The 24,883-nt window shown below is 40.2% G+C and overlaps 1 protein-coding gene across 1 annotated transcript; it reads left to right on the forward strand.

The window, feature by feature from the left end:
• Nucleotides 1-4,855: 4,855 nt before the first annotated feature.
• On the forward strand, nucleotides 4,856-22,923 carry KCNG4 (potassium voltage-gated channel, subfamily G, member 4). The gene is made up of 2 exons (XM_010579653.1): nucleotides 4,856-5,605; nucleotides 22,138-22,923. The coding sequence occupies exons 1-2, from the start codon at nucleotides 4,856-4,858 to the stop codon at nucleotides 22,921-22,923; spliced, it is 1,536 nt and encodes a 511-aa protein (XP_010577955.1).
• Nucleotides 22,924-24,883: the final 1,960 nt, after the last annotated feature.

The raw sequence follows: 24,883 nt of genomic DNA on the forward strand, positions 1-24,883 counted from the left end.
AGGAAGGAAGATTGACAACAGTGCCTTTATTAAATTACATGCCTGCTCCCTGCAGAATGATTGGAAGACCTGCAAGCACATACAATTTGAGTGTACAGTCTACCCCTTTGAGAGATTGCCCATTATATATAGACATCATTAGTCTTGAATGTATATACATACACATACATATATAATCAGAGTTTTGTCTTCAGCTCTTTTTTGCTGTTCTGACAGAGAAATACTGCCAGGTAAGTAGTGCATGATCAACCCAGAAATGCAGGACCAACCTAGTAGAGCCCAAGCCACCCTCCTTGGGTTTCTCAGCATAAGAACATCTCCATAGGGTCAGGGTCTGTGCAGCCCCCATGTACATCATCTATCAAAAATCTAGGAAAAACCAGAACAGGGCAAGCATATACGTTGTGGTATTTCCACTAAAATATCTCTCTGCTGCCCAGCAATACGTGGGTTACTGATTTTCTGTGCCAGACGTTGGATCTGCCTGGTGGACCTTCCTTGCATAAATTTGCTCACTCCTTTTCCGAATACCTTACACTTTTGGCCACCACGACATCATGTGCCAATAAGTTCTGCAGTTTTATTATGTGCTTGGTGAAAAAAGTGCTTGCTGGTTCTGTATATCTATGTTCTGTATATATCTGCTGCTTGATACAGGATTCTGGCATAGTTGCAGAGAACAAAATACAGATGAAATCACAGGTAAGCAAGCTATTAAAGCCAGTGACATTCACTGGCTTTCCCATTTCCTACAGCATTTCACTATTATCAATACCTTAATACTAGCCCTGCAAATGATTTCATTATTGAACTATCTAAGAAAAATCTGCTCACTGTAATGGATGTCTCTTACCAGATACTCCTCTGCACGTCACAGGTACATGGCAATAACTGCACCATCATACCCACAAGGTTTCAAGCCAGCCTAGTAGATCTCTGCTGTGTGCATTTGAATTTGAGTTCAGTAAGAGTTACACCATCAATTACCAAACAGCCTAGATGATTGAGGCTTTAACCTTAGTTTACATACGGCTAGGCTTAGTCCAGCTGAGAGAGCTGTACCACAGTGTGTAATTGCTTTGTCCCTGGAGCCATCTGAGTAAGAACTACCTCTTCTGCTCAGCTTTCTTCTCAGCAGTAGCATGTTGCCCTTGTACAAAGGGGATGTGAGAGGCAAGTCTAAAACAAATTACAGTAGAATGGCAAAACAACAAAAGGGAGGAAACAATAGGGAGGAGACAGGAATGTCATTCATGTCAATAAATAAACGAAGCATATGGAAACTGCATTTAAGGCATAAAGGGCATGTAAAAGAAGTTGATGTGACCAGATGGCTAAGGAGCAAGGAGAGTGCACTACCAGGAACTGTAAGGAAAATAGAGAACAAGAAAAGAGAATAAAGATTATGAGCTTCCTACTGAATAGGGCAAATCCAAAGGGAATTTAACAGGAAGACTAGAGCAGTAGTTATGAAAAACAAAAAAAAAGTGAAAAAAACATGTCAGCAGAGGTTCGACTTGAGCCAGGAAACATGCCTTTCCCACCTGGGGAGAGATTTCAATTTGTGGTGTCAGCTTTAATAGTTCTAGATACTCCACTACTAAGGAGGATCTCATACAGACATGGTAGTAGGGTCCAGAAGAACAGAAGGCAGAGACTGGCCAAAGTGGAAGGACAGCTTTGGGGGTAAGTTACACGTTTAAGATCCGCAGAGCTGGCTTCAGGGCCTGGCTTTCTCAGACACCATATAAAGTAGTTCTCTTTTCTGTACCTTCATATCCTGTTAATAAAATGGAGATAAAAATATTTCTATCCTTACTCTGTTTCATTTATGAAGACAGATGACTCTTAAGGACTGACTGACAGATACTTGTAAGGTTCTAGCTGGCAACAAGTTCCTGATCTAGCTACAGACACTGCTACAGATCCCCAAAAAGCAAATATTAGGGTGCCTCGTACTGGAGGTGAGGTCTTAAATGTTAAAATATATGTATTTCTTGATAAATAAGTGTAACACTCAAATTACTTAATTATTTACAATATTTACTCATTGTTTTGGATTTACTCATCTTCCTGCCAGCTGGTTTCAGAAATATAACCTTTAGCAACACCACACAAGGGCTTCACAAGGTAAGTAGGAAATGCTAATTGGTTTTATCCTTTTGTGAAACAATCCATCCAAAGTTAATTAGAACAGGTTTGCTTTTTCTTTGCAAAAATAATCCATAAGAAAGACTGATAGGCAGAGCAAACTGCATCTTGCACAAAGGTGGTAGGATTTAAGTGATTTTGAGCTATGCTCCCAGAACTCAGTTGCCTTCAGGCATCTGTCTGGTCTTTCTCTGTGGATGGCATAATTAGAACTTGAGTGAAAACCCCAGTGGTGAAGTCTGATAAGAAGTTAATCTTCTGGGCACCACGTGGGCCAAGAGAGATGTGCCAAAAAGTCCAATTAGCAAAGCTTCCCATCCTAGGCTGTGCCATAGCATTGCTCAGCACTGATAAACAGCTGCAGCGTCCGCTTCCGAGGTGCGTCAGCTCAGCAGTGCACGAGTCCCACGAGGGACCCTTACACGGGCAAGTAGCACAGTGCAAGCAAAGGGTACCACCTGCACCTTGTACCCACGTGCAAATGGCAGAAAAGCACCTCTGTGATCCAAGCTCACAAACGCTTCTCCACGTGACCTTCATACTCACAGTGGGACATGTAAATCCTACAGATGCACATACCTCTTTAGTAATAGGATTCAGGTTCAGTGCTTTCAGCCACGCTGGGTATGAACATAAGCTAAGGCATTTCTTGCTGCATTTGGGAGTACCACAGAGGGTACTTGTCAATAGGATCTGATTGTAGGTTTCTTGAACCCTCTGACTGAGGCCAAGCAAGCAGAATAGGGGTCAAATCCATGTCATCCCAATTTTAGACTGAGGCAGTCCAAGACCTGCTGGCAGTACAGAATCCACAAGCATTACAGCAAGCTCACCCCCACCACAGCCATGTATGAGACAAGTGAGAAAAGGAGTATGTTTGATTTCCCATCATCTGTACAGAAGAAAGGAAAAAGTTCCTGGCTGTTGGAAGAGCACTGCAGATCTGGAAAAGAGAGTGCTCAGCACCTATTCTTTGCAAGCCAGAGACCCTTTCTTTTATGGGAGGAAAGCACTTCCCTAATAGCCAAAGGAATGGTGAGGTCCAGCATCCATGGACCCAACAAACTTCCCTCTCTGTCTAGGGATACTTAAGAGCAAATCCCAGTTTCAAGAGGGATGCAGGACATGGAAACTGCTCCTGAGGAATTTGACTGGTGTCTCCAGAGCAAGCAACTGTGGTATGACTACAACCGAAGGAGTTAATAGACATTGAAATTGTTTTATTAAGTAGGTTTGCCAGAATTTACTTATTATTAAACCTCATTAGTCGGAGCCTGTCCTTGTACTCCATGTTCTTACCCAGTTGCTGCCTGCTGCCTGCTGAATAGACGGAGGGATGCTGGAGAGATTATTTCTAAGCCCTTCCCCCTTCCCTCTCCCCTCCTCTTCCAGGACCACACTGACAGTCCCAAGGGAAACAGAGGAGAGACAGGGAGAGGGCAGGATCCACCAGCTTTCACTCAGCATATTTCTCCAGGAAGCTCCAGGAGTCCAGAAGAGGAGCTGCCACTTTGGACGCTGTCTCCTTTGCAAAGGATCTATTAGTACAACATATATTACATGAACACATATGAATATTTTCCCTTTCCAGGAAGGAAGGACAGAAAGAGAAAGAGGAAAGAGACTGCAATCTCCAGAGTGCTATAGTGATTTTTCATGTAATCAATACTGTAAAATATCCCCAGGTCTTTCTGCTGGATTGTAACTCAGAGGACAGCTGATCTGTTGCGGCATGTGTACTTCACCTGCGGGGAAGCCAGGCACCGGGCAGCAGCCCGTGGCACGGTGGTAAGTAACTTCGGGGAAGTTTCCTTGCAATTTTTGCAGTTCACTGACTTGGGGTAATAAGTGATGCCTTTGAATCTTTAGACATTATGAACAAAACCAGGGGTTTGCTCCTGAAAGGGGGAAGTGAAGTGGGGGCATCTTTCAACTGCTTTCCCCCCCGAGCCGGTAAAATACTTTGCTTTCTGTTTTCTCCAGGGTGGGCAAATGTTCCCTATATCTTCTCAGTAATTCACAGTGACATAAGACCGGGTTGATAAGAATAGTCGTCATTTACAGAGCACTTTACCTCTTAAGGCATTTTACAAACAGCTACTAGCTAATCCTTGCATTACCCCTGAGAGGCAGGCAAAACAGGCGTGCAGTGAAAGGAAGAGGAATTGCAATCTGAGCATTCAAGTTAAAGCAATTAGGAACTTTGCATCCAGCTGATGGCAGGTAATTGACCACTCTAACTCTAATAAGTATTAAGCAGCTTAGTTGAGTTAGCATGTATTTAAGGGTTTATAGAAATAAGAAAGCAAAGCAACAACCACCGGAAAATACAACGATAGAACGATGACCGAGATCTGCTCAGAGAAGAGACCGATCTGTTCACATTTGGATTTGCAGGCATCTGACCCTTTGCGATAATTATGAATGAGGCTTTAGCTCTCCTCTGTGTCTGTGTGTTGCCAGACAACCAATGAGGCTGCAAAGCAAATCGCATTTACAGGCTGCAGATTTCAGGAAGAAGCACAGAGGTGCCTTTTACTTACAAAACAGTCACTCATTAATTTTGTGATTTAGGAAAGTAGCCTGAAACACATTTTGTCTTGCAATAACCTCTACTATGTTTTCTCCTCCTTCCTGTATCTTTTGGCTGACAGATAACCCTGCTCTGATGCCATTTCGGATGTCCCAGTGAGAACTCTTAGAGATGCCTATTCTCTCCAGAGGCAGTGACCAAGACTATAGTAACGTTAGCTACAATTCTTGTAATTCCTTGACCCACTTCTTTCCTGTCTCCGTTGAAACCCCTTCTGTCAAAGGGGTCCATTACCAGAGAGCCAGGAGGATTTACCATCCTGATCAAGTCTCTGCAGTCGATCTAAAGACAGAGATCATGATAAATGTTGGAGGCATCAAGTACCTGCTACCTTGGAGTACTTTAGATGAATTTCCCCTGACCAGACTGAGCAAACTTAAGTTTTGCAGCAGCTATGAAGAAATAATTCAGCTGTGTGATGATTACGATGAAGACACCCACGAGTTCTTCTTTGACAGGAACCCCAATGCTTTTGGGATGATTGTCAGCTTTCTAGCAGCAGGGAAGCTGATGCTCTTAAGCGACATGTGTGCCTTGTCTTTTCAGGAGGAGCTGAGATACTGGGGGATTGAGGAATCCAACCTGGAGAACTGCTGCTTTCGAAAACTATTTCAAAAACTGCAGGAGTTGGCCGAGGTACGCAAAGAAGAGGAGCTTCGGAGGAGCAAAGAAGCTACATGTGTCTTGGATGAGAAAACCAAATTTGGACAGTTTATGAACAGACTCAGAGATATGGTAGAAAATCCCCAGTCAGGACTCCCAGGCAAAGTCTTTGCTTGTCTCTCCATTCTCTTTGTGGCCACCACAGCTATAAGCCTTTGTGTTAGCACAATGCCAGACTTAAGAGCTGAAGAAGACAGGGTAAGTAAGTCCTTTTTAACTGGTCAAACTACAGAATTAAAAGAATTTGTCTGTCTTGCTAGGCATACATCATCAAAAAGATAGAAAAGATACAGAAAAACCATAGTGATGAGGTTCAAAACTGTTGCTGGTAATGAAATGGTCTATAACAGAAAATGCAACAATGGCTTAAATTAGTTCTATCATTTTCAAAGTGATATTCAATTAAGAATAATGTGAACAAACTACTTTACTAATTGTTAGCTAAAATACAAGAAAGATGTTCTGGACAGAATAGATATTGGAGCCCTCTAATACAGCATTGTTTTTCCTTCTTAAGAAGCAGTTGCTACTTACTGTAAGTTATATTAACTTGTTAGCACTGAGACTCTCAAACTGACATTGTGGAGTTTTCTCTTCAACGTGCTTTACTCTCTAGTTACAAGCAATCTCTCATTTGGACACATCAGCTAAAGAAATATTTTCCTCTGACACCTTTACTTTTAAAATAGCCAGGTATCTTCCCTTGTGATAATGCAGTCAAATCTTCAAAGAGGAACAAATATTCATTAGTTTTTATAATGCTATAATGTTACATTTCAATAGTTGCATAAAGATTAAAGGATGAGAGACAGATGAAGTGTTTACGCAGATACTGATACTTAAAAGCTGCGCTTCCAAAGATCATAATTCTAAGCTAATAGAATTCGGTGTTTGCCCATATATATATGTACATATTGTAGGAGTAATGCCAAATACTAGCAGAACTACTAACTGCATTTCAACCTTTTTCAAGTAAGTCAGTCACCCACATTAATTCAGGGCAAATAAATCAAGCCTATATCACACATGAAGGATCTTCTCTATAACATTGTTGTGAATATTTCAGCATTATAAAGATTTGTTATCCTAATAATAAAACAGAGGAAAGCAACAATCCAAAGTTATTTCAGATGTAGTAATGCCCAAATTCATCAAATAACCCTGACTAATGTCTTTAATAAATCCTGCACTTTATTTGCAAACTGCCCTTCCGAAAGTGTTGAGGAAATCCAGGTCAAAAAAACTCCCTGCCCCTACCACTGCTATAAGATAAGACATTCCTCAGAGTATTGTATATTGACAAATAAAGTAATTTTTACATTTATAGCACAGCATGGCATACACAATACAAAAATCTGTGTATATTTTATTGCTCAGGCAGTAAGTCACAGCAGCACAGTTGTGGTGAAGATATATCATGATACTGATGTCTCTGAATAAAACTAAGGACTGCACAGAAGGTTGAAATTTAAGATCATTCCTTGTTCCATTTAACCCCTTGAATATTAACTTACATTTGCATAGGAAGACTATTACCTTTCAGTAATAAGTCTGGTGCTCTTGCAGCCTTCCACAGCTATTACTTTTGGCAGGAAAAAACTGTAACACTGTTCCAATGCTTCTTCCAAGGAAGTACTTTAAATATAGAACATCCTTCTTACAGCTAGATGTAAAAACATTACAAACTCTGCTGTAGCAAGTGCTTCCTACTAACTTTGTTAATGGAAGTAGCCCGATGCATTTTACCGTAATATCCCAACCACTGCAGAAAAAGCTTTTATAAATACTTTTCATGCAAAAGAACAAGCACATAATGTTTCAGAGCTCAGCTAGATGTTCTATGTTGTGTGTTTTAAAAATAATTAACCATATGTTAGAAAGGGAAGCATGTTGAGGGTTACAAGTATATCTGGTAGCTGCGGTGTAGCTGCTGTTCCTGGATTTCCTATAAAACACAGTTGACATTACTCCTTAAAGATGTGCGTATATATCACTACTTTAAAAACAAGCAAACTGGATTGAAACAAACTCAAAAGATGGAATGTTTAAAGTGCAGAGAGGATGAAGGATGAACTACATTTGTCCAAATATTTGGAAACTTTACATAATTTACACTTACAGCACCAGTCTAATGCACTTTGTCATTGTGTCCCAGAAGCACAGAACAGAGTATTAAGAGTCCTATTATTTGAATCATTTAAAATTATGCCAGAGAAAACAGAGGGCAATAGATGAGACAAAATACTCATGCCTTGTAGAAAAGCAGAGAATATGAAGTACTAAATAGTAGTTTTTCCATGGCTAGGGATGGAAAATTCCCTAAATTTCCATCCCTAAACTCTTCGCCTGCAACACCTAAGATTTTCTTACTGGGATCCCAAAAGAGCATTTTAGCTAGAACTGGACAAATAACTCAGAGAACTTAACTGACTAAAAATACTACTTCATGGTTGCGGCTGAGTCATACCCAGGCAAATTGCAACTCTACGTTGATTCGTAACTCAAAATTGTTCACTGGCTGACCTCTGCAAGTGATTCCAAGATGGGGCCACATTTACCAGCAACCTGGGACAGGCATGCAGAATCTGAAATTTTGGATTTCGGGGCTGAACATAAAGATCACACAATATCTGTATGCTGAGTGACAGAAAACAGTCAAATTCCTTCAATAAAGTTTCTGAACAACCTGTAATTCCACACCTGAATTCAAAGTGCCCTGTCCTGAGGTTTATTCATTTCTGAGTTAAAGCTTGGCAAAATGTCTACGGTAAATGTGCTTACAAGTACTGCAAGGATCCATTTTCCAATGTCACTAACACTGGAAATTGAATTTATCCATTCTGAAATACAAATAAAAAAGGCTTTACCTCTGCTGCATAGGTACCACCCTAGGGTCCTTTTTCTCATCATCACAGCCACATTAAGAGAGTGAGAACTGGCTGGACTCCAGCTCAAGGAGAAGGATCAGAGTCAAAAAAAAAAAAAGGAAGAATAATACAAGGTGACTTCCACTTCTCTCAGAGGCTTGGCTGATCCCACCCTGCAGGCACATGAAATCACTTGTCCTTTTAGCAGTTGCTAAACCAGGTCTGCTTAGAAGGGAGGATAGCTGCCCGGGCAGGCAGAAGAGCAAACAGGACTCCTCACCATTCGAGGGAAAGTGAAAACTCCAGTCTCTGGGAGAGGGATGGCAAGGAGCCAAGGCAAGAGCATCTGCATCAGGGAAGCCCAGTCACCCTGGCAACCAGAGGGGAGGGAAGGAGCCATCTCTATGGGCAGCAGAAAAGGGAGGGGAGGGTTAGCCTAAAGATAGCAATACAGCCAAAAGTAAAATAAAGAGCGAGTTATTACAATTGATACCATGCACACACTCTAGAATATGTCAAATCACATTTAGGAACCTCCTCGTTAGAGATATGAAAGAAAAACACAGATAGATGGGCAAACAATTCTGTAACTATACATCACATAAGCACCTGCTATGAATCCCAACCCAGAGCGGACAGCCCCAAGTGGAGGAGGCCAAAAGTTCAGGAAAACTCTAGAGCAGTAAATGTATAGCTCTAGTGATCTCAAGTTTAACTCTGACCATGAAACAGATATACAAAAGAATTTATCATACATGATGCTAAGGAAAGAGGACTCATTAGTAACAAATTATGTTATTTGGGCATAAAACAACTGAAATGTCACATCCTCCAATGGCAATACATCCTTATCTAGGATATTTGCATCTGTTCTTTATGGAGACCAAACTATCTTCAGTAAGGAAGCAAATGTGGTATCATCAACATGTAGTAATCAAGGCACGTGTGTATGTTGAGATAGAAAAAAAGCATATTTGAGGTGAGGAACTCTGTTTATTATTGATCTGAACAGATAGCCGGAGAGTCCCAGTCCCACATAGGAGTTACAGTCAGGAGCCAAGAGGTATAACTGAAATAGTCACTGCTCAGCACATCTAACCCAAAGAAAAAAACTTGATTACACCAGAGAACTACAGAATAAAACCACTGCAGAAGAGCTTGGACAGGGAGACTGCTTTGAAGCACTCTTGGGATTTTCCTTAGGAAGAGATATTTCTTTTAATGAGTCCCTAATTGGCGTCCTCTAGAGAAATGACTCAGCAGAAAGGATAGAGCAAGGTCTTTTCTTCAGGAAGGCAAGCAAATTAAGGTCAGGGGGGGAAAGAAGAAAAAGAAACCCCAGACATTTCCATTCCCTGTCCCTCAGCACTGGTAACAACCAAATAATTTTCTCCTGGTGTAGACGGCTCCCAACAAATCACACTTACGTGACATTGTAGGTAAGTGTGGTTTAAGAGAGAAGGAAATGTCTATTCTCTGTTCTCCCTCTCTTCTCTGGTGATCAGCGAGTAGTCAGACCTTGTTACTACTATTTTTGTATTTGCTCTTAACTGACCTTGAGAAGCTTGTGATTGCTTTATGTATTGTATATAACCTAATGAAACGTAACCAACATAAGCTGCAATCAGTATTGTCAGATCTAATGATTTTATCTTGAAAATTAGAATATTCATTTTTTTAAAGCTCCCGTTCCTGGGGTCGTTTGATTATGTGAAAATCTAATTCCTTTTAAAAGAGTAAATTTTTAGGCTCTGGTTGCACTGAGAATCCAGAAAACATGCACAGAGGAAAAAAAACAGTACCTAATATAGAGAACCCTTTTGAAATTATTTTTTCATTCTACACTATTATTCTAGAGGCCCTGACATGTTTTTCAATGTTTAATGTTGCTGATATTGTCTGTATGATACTAATACCAGCATATTTGGCTTGTACACTAGAGGAAACTCCTGAGAAACACATTTTCTTTAAAAGTGGAGTAAACTTACTTTATAGGGGAAAAAACAATTTATTGGTCTTACTGTGAAGAGAAAGAAAATCAAACAAGATATTTGTTTGATCAGGGTTACCATTGCCACAGCTGAATGTGTTAATTATAAAAATTCCCATTGACTTGTATCTAGCCAGTTCAGATGTGAAGATATGCTTGCAAGAGGTATATCCTCAGTATTGAAGCTATTAAATCCATTACAAAAGCATTAAAATGTAAAGCTTCAACCCTGCCCATAACCTGCAGATAACACTAAATACCTCTACTGCACTTATTAAAGGAGAACCCAAAGAACTTGGGAGTGACTGGAGGAGATAATAATCCATATGGAGAGTGTCAATGAGAGGAGTGTAAACCTAGTTCTGCTGCTCACATAGTCTGCAAAGATAAGACTCTTCATCAAAGTGTAATTTGGCCAACTGTTAGAAGCAATCACCTTTGGTAAACTGAATATGACAGCCAGATTTTGAGAGATACTGCTGGCTACCATTTTTATAGCTTTTAAATAAGGGGGCCTAAATATTGATCAAAAAAGAATTTTCTAACTGATTATTAGCCAGGGCAAAATAATTCCTGCTGAAAAATATCTTTTTCAATGACTAGTACAGAGTACTATTAATGAAGTGGGGCACTATTCAGAATCTACCTGAAAAGCAGGGGTATTTCACAGTTACTTGGTGTTCAAACTTACCTTCTAACACAAGCATACATGACACAAAGCATGGTCCAGAATGACTTGCTCTATTGCAAAGGGATTAATGAAATCCTGACATTCAGAACCACTTCTAATGCCCATTCAAAAGTGTAAAACTATACAGGTGTATGTGGACATGCCTATCTATAAATATATTGGTATATACATATGACCTGCAATTATTTGGAACAAAATAAAGCTGGATGTGCATTAGTTCTATCGCATCTGCTCAGTACATTTTTCTGGGTTCTTATCAGGACGCTTACTGGGGACACTCACTCGCTCCTAAATTATCTAGTCATCTAGTACAGTTCTGATTTCTTCTAATCATTTTGATCAGCCATGAAAGTATTGCAGCATTTTAAAGTAGGAAAATGTGCTGAAGCACCAAAAACCTCCCAGCCTGCTAGGTGTACTCAGCACAGTAGAATCCAGTGAATTGACTTGCTTTGTGGATTGGATTAGTTACATTAGTAACAATTGAAGAAAGATATAAAATAAGAAGGCGTGAAACAACAGAAAACAGAATATTCAAGCCTGGGATTGTGATATATAGAGAAATTATTGCTTTATGGGATCTGCCTGTTCTGAGGTTTGCATATCTGTTCAGTAACGTCAAAAGCTTTGACCTTGAAATCGCACCATTATGTTAAGACTCTGATTTCATAGTTCCACATTATAAGTAACTGTTTTCCAAGCATCCGCAAATGGAATTGCATATTTCAGCATTAAATCTAATATGAACAACATTGATGAAGTTCATATTACTTAAGCCCTGCTCTACATAGCCAAAGAGGGGCACCAGCGGGGGGTGGACGCTGCTGAACATCTGTGTCTCAGCTTACCCTCGCTGCCACAGAAAACCATTTTCTTTAGAAAGTCTGGACACTCTAGTGACTAAATGGATTCTGCATGGTTTTCAAAAGCTGGCTCTGCCAGTACAAGGTCCGATGTTCAGAAAGCACAATTAGACATTATTAGTTTGCCTTATGTTCATCCAATTTTGGCTGTATCCCAACAGCACTAAGTCTCCTGGCTTTGCACGCTATCCTGGGGGGACACCCAGCTGTTCTAGCTGCTCTGCAACGGGCAGTCAATCAACTGCTATTCAATGTGCCAGCACATGTGTTCCTCACTGGGAATCACGCTTCCTTTTCCCTTTTGCTGCTTTCAAGTTTGTAATACTTACAACAGGAAAAAAAATCCTGTTCACTTTCCTCACTTGACTCATCTCAAGCACAGATGATTACCTAATAAATGCCTTCTTTGGGAAGATGGGTAATTCCTCTGAGGGAGGCACTCTATCTTTGGAAAACGCTATTTGAAATCAATGCATCCTCCAAGTTTGTAGCAATACTGCAACAAATATTAAAAATAAATAACAATCCAAATTTGCATGTGCTTTAGAAATTCCTCTTTGAATATGATGGAAATCTTTGAGGACTCCTCAGTCTACTGCTGCAGTCGAATTCACAATCTGGTATTTTAATTCTAAACAAATCTAATTGCTAATTTCATTGCAGCATCAGGGCTATGAACTGCATATTTTGTGTTGATTCCCACAGTGCCAGCATCTCCTGTTAGCACTAGTATTTTCCTTATAACAGATTCAACGACATTTGGGACCCCGCTGTACACCCTGTACTACACAGGTACAATAACAAGTAGTTTCTGCTCCAAAGAACTTAGAATGCAGTGAGGAAAGAAGCAGAGAAGAAACTGTAACAGGGTAAATGATTTGACCAGCAGCAAAATTGGAAATAGAAGGATATCCTTCTAAGTCCCAGACCTTGTCATTTTGACTATATTGTTCTTCACAGTTACAAAATGAAGTCTGTTAAATTTCTTATTAGAAAAACAAGAAAAAGATAATACTTCCACATCTTTTTACTAACACAAACACTCTTGGGTCACCAATTGGTTTAAATCAAATTCAGATTCTTCAGACTGATTCTCACGGTGTTTGCAGAATAAGGACCCAAGCTAACAAGTTAACTGAAATATTTTAGTTACACTTCTGCCCCAGAGGAGATAATTATGTGTTGGATACAGAGATAATAATTTCCTTCTATGTTCTTTCTACTGTCCACATTAATATAATCCCAATATTTGTTTAGTTTCCTCAAATGTACTAGCTGTAGCAATTGTTTTCACGAGTCCAGGCTTCTTTCCCATAAAGCAAAGTGAGTGGGAAGTCGTTCTGTGATCAGAATACGCAGCACTCCTTTAACAAGCTCATCATTCTGTAAATCAGGTTACAGTCTCTTTCTCAGCAGGCTGTAAACCTTTTGATTTTATTGCATCAGTCTGTAACCATAAATCCAAGTACTGAAGTGATCCATAACATAGGGTTTTCAAATTCTCCCTAACCATGATGTGATTCAGCAGAGCATGGTTTAATTATTCAAATAATAGCAGCAATGCGGTCGCAGTGATTCAGCAGTACCTGCTGCACTGCAGCTGGATCCCACAGCTCCAGGTACGCAGGGAACGTAGACTGACACAACACTTCCTAACTGAGTCATCATTTTACAGCCAAAAGGGATTTCTCCCCTGCATCTGTTCCTTTCCTGCTGCGGACTGGGATAAGAACAGCCAGGAGCCGGTTAGGTATCTCGGTTCCCTACACTGAGGTCTTGGTCTGCCTCTGCTCCTGCCTAACCACTCTCTAGACTTGTAGCCTCACCCTGCAGACCCACCGCCTTGGATTTGTGGGCAGGCAAGAGCAAGAACCGAAGCTTGGTTTTGCACTATCACGTTAGCTCGCATTTTTTTCCACAGAGGGAATTGCCCAGGGAGAAGCTGTAGACCAGGATGCACTGCCCACGTATAAAAGCCTGAGAAGCACAAAAGGCTGGAAAACAGCACCCTTTCCAGAAAATGTCAACCTTGGGCTTAGAGAGGAAAATTCCCGCGAGTTTTGCTTCTAAATCCTCCACATAGAGGGCTGAATGTTTTTTCTCTGAGTGGGCCAAAAGGCCAGACTGCAAGAAGAGCAGTCGTGCTGAGATAAGCCTCTCTACTAAGTGTTGGATAGCACGAGCAGGCAGAAGGCAGGTCAATAGCCACAATACAGACTGATCCCATCTGCTACCACTTCAGTGGACATGGGCCTCTGCCCACAAAACACTGTCCGGATCAGAGGGAAGGATCTGAGCAGTAACTGGCTGTACTTGAACGTGCCAAACAAAATCTGGACCTGCCAGGGTAGGTTTAGCAGATGTGAATTGCGACCTTGCATCAGCCACGGAGCCAGGCGCGCTTCTGGTGTGAGAGATGATGTTCTGGCAGCCTATCCTTTGACTGCAGAGTGCTAAGCAGGTCCGGGTCCTATGTTTAAAGAAAGTCTCCTTTAGAATTCCAATAGGAGTCTGAATCAAGAAGAGTCAAACATATTGCTTTGTGAGTTCCTTTCCTGCTTTGTTTTGAGACTGTTTAGTATGGGTGACTGAACACCAAACCAGCCTTTACTTGGAAGCAATCACTACTGCATCTAGGGTAGATCTAGCTGGGAAGAGGTTTCAGATCCTTTCTGTCCATCACTCATTTGTTTTATGATGATGAGCCAGCTGGTTTCCTTAAATTTACCCTGGGAATAACAGTGTTTGCTTACAGCGGTTCAGTCATGACTTCTAGCTGTGTTCAAGGACTTTTATCAACTTGGCTTCACAAATAATATTAGTTGTTTTTCTTGTAAGTATGCTGTATAAGCAACGTATATACATATTGCTGATGTACATGTTGATTTCCACTCTAAAGCTTTGAAAATATTAATATCTGTAGGGATTACATGATTCTGATCTAATCCATATACCGAACTAGCAGCACCTATTAGCAAAGTGTTCTACAAGCATTGGTGCAACTTTCGCTATTTGAAATAGATTATTTGACACAAGAAACACTTAAAATCACTAACATCATCATGAACAGTGTTAACTGGCAAGCATAGAAAGGAGATCATGAGAAATGCTGCAGGTTTGCCTGTCCTGCATCTCAGACTCCACCCTATTTATAGATTGTGTGAAATCCCAAATTACACACCATGGAAAACAGGTTCAGATTGTTGCCAATGAAATTCCACTTAGAGTCAGTCACACCAAGGGCAGAAAGTTGGTACCTATCCAACTCCTATCCCAATACAGCTGCAATGCTGCACTTCTAATATAATGGGAATAACAGGATTTCTTTCCCCATTTTTCCTCAGATGAAGAGAAACTTTGCATGTGTCCCTCTGATGTTTTCAGATAGTTTCAGTTCCCTTTTTTACACTCCAGAAATTGCTTCAAAAAGATCTGGTTTGGGTTTTTTTGTTTTTAAGTATCAGCAACAAAACATGAAGAGTCCATGGCCACAATATAGAGTAGGCGGGGATCTGACACCCCTTTCCAGAAAAGTGCCAAACTTCGCTAGCCTGCTGGTAAGTAGTCCACCACTACCTTGCCATCAAAATTGTGCCACTGATTTCCACAGTGCTCTGCAGAGGATTAGAAAGATCTGTTCTGGTTGATACTGGTGAGCGGACCAGAGGTAAAACCTGACACCCTTTCTGTCAATGTGCAACACAGCCTTCAGCTGCTAACAGGCCACACAGACTCAGGTTCAAATGTTCAGAATCCTCAAACAGTTTTGTAAGAGGAGCACACCAAAGTGTGTGATTTGCAAAACACAGATTATCACTCTGTTTTGTGTTTGCTTCAGCATTTATGGAAAACACCTTACAATGGACTAAAGGGTAAATATCCACTGCAAAAGGTCTTGGGGTAAATCTTTGGCAGAGGCAAATTAATTGGCAGATCAGGTAATGATTCAGAACAAGTTTTCCAGATCATATTTTAATTACAGTGTGTCTCAGAGTTCAACCAAGTGGGACACAAATTATCAGCACAGAGCACACCCTGAAGGCATAAGAATAGTTCCTTGGTGTTCTCATCCACTTATCCAGAAATAATAAATTTTTTCCTTGTCTAGAAAATGTAACAAAGTGAGTTGCATCTGAAAACCACTGTGGATAGACAAGATATATATTCCACAGGGGAAATTCTGATTCAGTCTCTGTGGGCATTGTTACAATTATTGATGCATGTAAAGATACTGTTTTCACTAGATGAGATTTATATCTCTTGTAAGATAGGTTAGTGCAGCATAACTCTAAGATCTGACTTTTTTTATTATCCTAGATATCATTACACTTTAACTAATGTTTCCTGGTAAACTAAGAGGGCGCTTGGTCAGCAAGTTTATCTTATTTGTCTTGTGAGTGGCACGTATCTCAAGTTCATTTAGCTTGAATTCACTGTTAGTGAGTAAGTTTCTTTTCTGTAAACTCACTTGTGCAATTGAGGTCTGAGATTTGGCTGCCATACACTACCCTGGCCAGTCCTGGCCTTGGAGGTGCTGAATTCCTGAACCTCAGATCCTTTTGAAAAAAGTTACTCCAAGAAAGCTGCAGTAACACCTTCTGGAGTCACACAATTTCTCACTATAGAAATACTACATTCTAAGCATTGTCCCTACATGGATCCAACTTGCTTAAACTTTTTTAAAGAGTGCACAATAAAAAAGCAAAATTTCTTGAATTCTTGATCATAAACTGGATATAAATTTGACTATATAACCTACAGCTCACCCACACTTTAAAACTGCAGTCTCAGCCCCTTCCACCTCAAAAAGGAAAAGGGCCAGAGAAAGGCAACAAGGATGGAACGACTTCACACAAGGACTAAGGCAGGCAGAATTCCTCAGGATAGGAACGAGCTATGACAGTGGCTGCAACAGAGGTCTACAAAATTGCAAATGGCAGGAAATGAGTAAATGACAATCAAGTAGCTAGCGTCCCTTCCAGTGACAGAGCTTAGGGGCGTCAGGTGAAACTACTGGGAACCTAGTTCAAAGCAAAGAGGTGAGTCTTCATGCAATAGGCAGCAGACAAAAGGATGGCCAAACTTTGTAGAAAAGCAATTCAGTTTTCTTACACAAACACCACCTTCAGCTCAGGAAGCTCTGGAGTGGAAAATAGAAGCCAGGAGATTTGCTTTGGGCATCTCTTTTCTCAGGGTGTTGGAATAGGGCACTGGGCTAACTGGACTCAGTACTGCCATTCTTATATTTTATTATGAGTCTATTTTTTTATATCTAAAGAGAAGTTAATAGAAGTATCCTAAAATAAGGAATTTTCCTGTAACACTATAAACATTCCACCACATAAGAGAACGCAGAAAATGAGCCATTGCCTTGTACAGCGGAAGGCAATAATGAAAAGGAAGCCTTAATTGCTTCTTATCTCTGGTGGTACAGAAGTTTGAAGCAGCCACTTTGCTTCTTTCAGGTGGTTTATAAATTTAAGAAATCACTCAATATTTCAGGCATCAGGCTCAGTATATAACTTTTTACATACAAAAGATTGTTTCCTTCATTGGTGAGCCAAATGCTTTTTCCATATGTAAGATCAATACCAGGCACTCATTTTATATCGTATGTTGTAGATTTTCAGCTAGAGACAAGATCCATAAATCCTGATAAATTCTTGCATTGTTCAAAAGTAAATCTGCAGGTTGAATAAAGTATAAAGAGTTAGATACTCACTCACCACTGGCTTTGTGATAACTGTTCTCCTGCCAGAGTTGATGATAGTTTGAGTACTGATTGACTCTATGGTAGTGCAAAACATGTCAGAGAGTTTTGTTGAAAAAGCCCACCCAAAATATCTTGCGGTCAGTTATAAATAAAACCTCATCTTCCCCTCATGTTCACAGTCAACACCATAGTGGCTCAGAACTTTTATAGGTTCCACTACACCATGGCAGTTCAGGTGCAAAAATGCAGACAGGAGAAAAGTCAGTGACAAATTTGACTCAAAGATCTGAAAATAAAAGCTCAGAATTCTCCTCTAGTTAACAGCAAGGTCAAGAGAGGGAGTTGTTTGTTGTGTTTTGTGTAGACAGGCACTGATCACTAGAATTTCCCAAATGTGTTTGCTTTGTTCAGAAAGAGGAAATATATAGAAGCTGTTGTGGCACAGAAATTTCCTTTATTGGCCACTTCTGAAAAAAAACCCAAACCCTTTAATGGATCAGAGTATTTGGGCCACAATTTGGCAGTTCACTGAAAGTAACTACCATCTAACAGGAATTTGGTGACAGCAGCAAATTTGAAATCTACCACTGACACAGAGGCAGCGCTATTTTGGTAAGAACATAGTATTTGAATTCAGTATGTTATTCTGCCTGCTCTTTGGACAACAGTTGTAAGTGGAACATAAAGCACTCTGAGGTGTAATAATCATCAAAAATACTGGGAGAAACAGAAATTGGCTTTGGTACTTATTATTTCCTCTTTTTCCCTTTTAGTCTAATATTCGCTGCTTTTAAACAGGATGTTCAGAAGGATCACGAATCTTCAAAGAGACTGACATTAGAGAGGGATATTCCATATAAACCATATCACATATATTACATAATATATACAAATATTCCTAGTACATAAAACATTCACATACAAACTCACTGGATGAAATCTATCTCCCAGTGTGAAATCAATAATCATGTTCTCATTAAATATCACAGAGCCAGGGTCTTACACTCTCTTTCCAGACACTGGTGACAGAGAAATAGACAGGCAGAGAAAGAGGCTTGGAAGTTTCTGGCAGATGTGGTATATGGACTGACTAAATTATGGTACGTCTACACTATATAATGGAGTGAAATGGCCCTACTGTGAGATGGTAGCCCAGCTGCGTTATTTCTAGGGCTTGAGTTAGTCATCTCCATACAGAACTACTGTGCTGCACAGGTAAATCAGTTCCCTCCCAGAGGAACAGGGCTGGTTTTGCTGCATGCCTTCACGTAGCGTAGGTATGTTTGGAGCAAACACACCCTTCTTTTTCTGTCTCTTCTGACAAAAATGAAGCACAGAATTCTCTGCATTAGTCACAGTGTCAGAGACTGTGATATTGTCACTCTTTCGTTTGCTGCAGCAGAAAAAGGGACTATGGTTTGAATCATATGCAAACATTTCTGCAATGTCTTTCGCAAAGTACATAAAAAAGACAAAGTGTGCTAACAGGGGAGCACTCCCCATCCTTTACGTCCACAACTATGCACAAAGGAAAAATAAAATGCACAGTAACATTCCTGAAAAGTTTGATTTGAAGGATGCTCTTCTGAAAAATGAAATATGCATTTAGGAAGCTGACTGCACAAGTTGCTTTCTCTAAATATATATAACTTTCCATGGGGAATACTAAGGCAACCGAGGATGGTGAGAAGAACAAAATCTCCCAACCAGTCCTTACAAAGCTACACCTTGAAATTTCACACTCAATTCAAAAGACACCCTAGATCTCAATGGTTAAAACTTCCAGAAAAGAGAATTTCTTTTCTTGTATTTTCCAAGGAAGGAATAGTGAAAGCTACATGATGATCTGAGAGCAGTCACCTGTAAATGTATAATGGTAAATAAGTAACAGATGTACTGGAAATTCAGCCCAGTTAATAAAAAATAAAATAAATCTTGATGGGAACAATGAATAATTCACAGGCCACACCACTAGAATGACCACAGGCAGGTCTGTGCAGAGTCCAGGCTGCACTGTACAAATAATTTACAACTCAGAAAAAGTGAACACTGCATAACACAACTGCTGATTGCAAGAAATCTCATCGAGCCAAGTCAACAGCTCTGCAAACATCAATGCACTCTAGGCACTGGCATGGCAATGACTTCAAAAGGAGCTAAAACCTGATCCTTTGTGCATAACTCTAGCAAGGCCAAGTCTTCATTACCTTTTGCAATATTTACTTTAAGAGATAAATTATGATCTTGACAGTCTACTGTGCAGAAAGAGGAAAAATCCCCAAATGGTGCTACAGAGCTAAATTGTTCTGAGGGTTAGACAGGGTAAAACGTATACATAAGGGATATGTTACCATTTTACCTGGGGAACCTCAGATAGCCAATGATATAAACACTGCCTGAACAACAAGACTTGCTACTCCCAAGAATAGCAGTAATTCTATCACAAGGGACACTCTAAAAAACCAACATCCCATTGCAATGCAGAGGGTAACTGAACATTGGTAGCAAGTTTAATTAGTAGTTGGAGGGTGTGTTTCCTATGGTGTTTTAAATGAATATTGCTCATTAAATTTGGCTGGGAATGGATAAGACTGTATGAGGAACTGTTCCTCGAAATTGCTTAATTTCACAGACAGGCTATCAGGAAAGATGCATACAGCAGCCCTGACTTTATTCTACAGAGGTTACAAAAAAGCCTTTCATGAAGCAAGGGTCTGCAGTTATTCCTGAATAACACATGGCCACTCTGCTCTCCCAAAAGGAGGTTCTTTCTCTGCACAGATCCTCCATCATCCCTAATTCTGCTTGATCTTCTGCAGTTGTGAAAATCTCAGAGATGCAAATCCCTGTTCAGCAGGAATAAAAGGAGAAGACACTTTAACCTTGCTAAGGCTTCAGGTACCAAACTTGTAGCTGGAAAGAGCTATTTGCTAAATACTAATTTTCAAGCAGCTTAAAAATCTAGAATGAAATTACCACCTTCTACATTCAGGTTTTCTGGAACATACAGTGACAACCCATATTCTGAGTCCAGCCCGGAATTTCAAAGGGTTGTGAGACCAGCCAATGCTGTCCTCTGATTCCCAGTTATAGCTAAGATTTCTCATCTTCACCAAAAATTCAAACCACGTACACTTCATATGCCAGTGTTTTGATAATGTGCTCAGCAAAGAAAAGCACACAGGGCTGCTTCAAAGTCAGCCAAAGTCCATGAAAGACTCCAGTTCACTTGAACTGGTTTTGGATTAGAACTGCAAGCCAAATATTTGCACCGATGCAAGAACTTAATGTAAATAGCAGCATCCACTGTGAAAATACCATACAAGTACTGGTTAGGTAGAATTCTTCAATAAACTTATTCACAATGCTTAAAAGCAAAAAAACCCCAGCATTAGTCCAATCACAAAACCAGGTTTCTTAAGAACATATTAATTCTCTGTACAGGTACAGGAATGTATTTATCAACAGGATAGACAGGGTGTGTAAGAAAGCAGTGACACCAGTATTTAAAAACGATGTGTTCTTTTCAGGGGGAGATGTCCAGCTGCTAAGCAGTACATGCTGCTTTCACTGTTATTTCTTATCTTGTATGAGGCAAAAAATGGTGGCGGGACCTGGTTTGTTTTCTGCCAGCTGGAATACAGTAAGCAGACACTTGTGCATATGAAGAAGGCAGCATGTAACAGTCCCTGTAATTGATGTGTCCATCTGTTAGCTCGCTCTTTGGATGGACGTAACGTAGTGGCTGCCCATCACTAAAGGACAAAGCTCAACGTGTCTCTTGCTTACCCAAATAATTACGAGGTAGTTTACATTTGCCTCTTTGTTTCACTGGAATAGGCCAAAAGAAGTTTCATTTTTTTAAGCTCAGCTCAGGAAAACAAAAACATGTGAATCCAAGGTAGTTCAACTAAAGTAATCCCTTTGATAACAAACCTGAGAAAATGCTGCTTGTAGCAAGTGGCCTCAACACTGGGAGAGGATTCTTCATGGCAAGTTTCACCTACTGGGTGGATATTTATTTTCCTTTAGATTAAAACATTTGCAGGTACAGAAAGAAACAAGATTTATATATGGCATAACTGAGCCAAGGATCCAGATGACTTAATGAATATCTCTGAACCACTTTTAACTGCACCAGAGTACACAGCATTTGTGGAAGCACCATGCATTGAACAGCACCAGAAGTTTACAGCGACATTCAAACATTAATCTTTCTTTTGAAGATAAACTGATTTTTGTACAGGCTTATAAACCACTCAAGTTTAAATTAATTTCTATTTGAGATCAGAAAGTGGGACTTATTTGGGACTTACAGGCTGCATGCCAAGACTTTATACAGAGACGAGTTTCATTCATTTACACTGGAAGAAACAACATAATAAAAATAAGCAGGTAGATAGATCTGTTCATTCAGATATTTCACATGCTCATTATTGTCTACACACCATTGAAAGATGTCTGCCATATGACTACCTGCTAGCTGGGATTTGTTTATTTCTGATATCAGTGACTCAAGCAGATACATATTGCTTCTTCCTTAGTGTTTTTGGATGCTGGTTCACAGACTGTTCTTTTATTTAATTCTCTTTTTGTTTTGTGTCAGGGCGAGTGTTCCCAGAAGTGCTATTACATCTTCGTCATAGAGACCATCTGTGTGGCTTGGTTTTCCCTGGAGTTCTGCCTCCGATTCATTCAGGCAAGGAGCAAATGTCAGTTCTTCAAAGGACCCCTAAATATAATTGACTTTGTGGCTATTTCGCCCTATTACGTTTCCCTCATCTTCTCAGAAGATGACTCAAATGAGGAGGATGACAGGCCAAGCAGCAACACATATTTGGAGAAGGTTGGTTTGGTGCTACGGGTTTTACGTGCCTTGAGGATCTTGTATGTAATGCGCCTTGCCCGACATTCCTTGGGCTTGCAGACTTTGGGCCTCACAGTTCGGAGATGCACACGGGAATTTGGCCTGCTTTTACTCTTCTTGTGTGTGGCTGTCACTCTGTTTTCTCCTTTGGTCTATCTTGCCGAGAATGAATCTGGGAAGGTGCTTGAATTTACAAGCATACCTGCTTCTTACTGGTGGGCTATCATTTCAATGACCACTGTGGGGTACGGAGATATGGTACCACGGAGCGTCCCAGGCCAGATGGTGGCTCTCAGCAGCATCCTCAGTGGGATTCTCATCATGTCTTTTCCTGCAACATCAATATTCCACACTTTCTCCCATTCCTACTCGGAGTTGAGAAAGGAACATGAACGACTACAATCTCGGCTAAACAGAGTAAAAAATGCCAATCAGTCTGGTGAAAGTGACACCTTCAATGAGACAGACAGCTTGATCCTGGAGGATCAAGCATCACCAATCAAATACATTTACACAGGGAACTAAGCCTCGTTGTAAAGCATTCCCAAGAACAGGAATAGAAATATACACTTATGTACGTCAACATAACACACAAAGCCAAGCAACAACATAGGTTATGACGCTATTCTTTTCTGCCAGCATAGGTATAATAAGCAGTCAAGCCAACACAGCAAGCTCCAACACATAATGGAACTAGAGGTTTTGAGAATGTCAAAAGTCAGAGTTTATTCAATAATATATATTAATTCTTCTCTATGACTAATAAGAATAAACTTTGTCTCTGCCAGTCATGTATCTTGCTGAATACCTAATATTGAACAAGTAACAAACAAAACAGCTTCTTGTTATTTTATTTGCCTTTGAGTTCCCAATGCTCTTGCAATTAATATCTTCAGCCAAGCATTAGGATGCATTCTTTCAGGGCTATGCACCAGTGTTGTTTATACAATGCTCATCTACCAGATACAGAAGAAGCCTCGATACAAATCTGAATTCTGTATCTAAAGCCACTAATAAGCTTAAAATAAAAGCACTGTATGTGAAAGCTTTCGAAGTTCGCCTGTAGCCAGACAATCAATCTATAAATAACAAATTGCACTGCTATTGTATAAAACATATAGTCTTTACAAGAGAATTTGCTTGAAACGCAGTTGCGGTCTGCAAACTGTAAACATTTCATACTAGATAGCAAAAATTTTCAAACTTCTTTTTCATATACTTATTTAAAATAATAATGAGGAATAAAAAAACCCTAAGCTTATTGACCATACTAAAAAGAGCTGGTGTTATCTTTTTCACTGAATGGTGATGGCTCCTCTGGAAGAAAGATGAAAAATTATTGAAAGTTAGTTATTGAAAATGACATGATAGCTCAGGAGTATCCAAAGGTATAAATAGTAAAGAATGAGGTGAATGATTGCCAAAGAGGCAGTGGGAGAAATTTCCTAATGCAAATGTTGGGATATCCAAGTATAGCCAGAAGAAAGTGATAGGACTACACAGAAGTCAACAATGCTACTTCATGGGATAGTCTAGATGATCTTTTACAATTTCTTTTACCTTTACCTGTGAATGCAGTTAGTGAAAACCAACACCAAGACATGAAGGCCAGCTCTGTGCAAACCCCTGTGTGTTGAGGGCCTGCGTCAGCTCACGTCAGGTCCTCAGTTTGTAAGCAGTCCTGCTGCTACCCACAGAACTTTGACATGCTCAACGTTGGGCATGTATTTAAGTACTGAGATGAATCAAGGCCTAAATTATTTTTTAATCAGATTTTCAGCTTTCATTATTCCATTTCTTAAATCTTACCAAGGACCCCATGACCTTGTGATGGAGCAAAGCTCCGTGAAGGGACCATTCAGTTCCAGTTTTCAGCAGGCACCATTCTTGCCCAGTACGGTGCAGTTTGGAGCCCAGGGGGTACTTTCAGGCGTCGTGACCCGTCTCCCACATGGACTTACAAACACAGTCACTTGCAGAGTTATGCAACTTCATGCAGGCATTCGGGAGTTTCGGTTTTTAGATACTATCCTCACTGCGCTGCATAGCTTAAGTACAGAAAAGCACAGTTGTTGGCACAGTTTGGATCACGTGACCCAAATTAATCTCTTGGATTTATCTTGCTATTGACTCTATGATTTAAACCAGAGAAACTGTAGCGGATTATAGATGGGATGTTCCAACATAACCGGAAGAAGTCGACACTAGATGACAGGCATTTATATTTGCCACATAAAGGGTGGAATTTCTGCTGGTTTATGCGTAGGTCTATCTGATTTTTTATTTTCATTTTTCACAATTAGCATTTATTTTTTGCCAGCAATTCTCTACAGTAGGACTACTTAGATGGTACACCAGACAAAATCCAACCCCAAACTCGACCATGACCCAGACCTCTCCATGGTCCTACGCATGGTAATGCCACCTGCATTTCTGTGGGAGAGTCTGTATTTCTTTACAGTTATTCCAGTTTCTTAGGAAAAAC

The sequence above is a fragment of the Haliaeetus leucocephalus genome, unplaced genomic scaffold (genome assembly GCF_000737465.1).
Source record: "Haliaeetus leucocephalus isolate CR32 unplaced genomic scaffold, Haliaeetus_leucocephalus-4.0 Scaffold668, whole genome shotgun sequence".
Lineage (NCBI taxonomy): Eukaryota > Metazoa > Chordata > Aves > Accipitriformes > Accipitridae > Haliaeetus > Haliaeetus leucocephalus.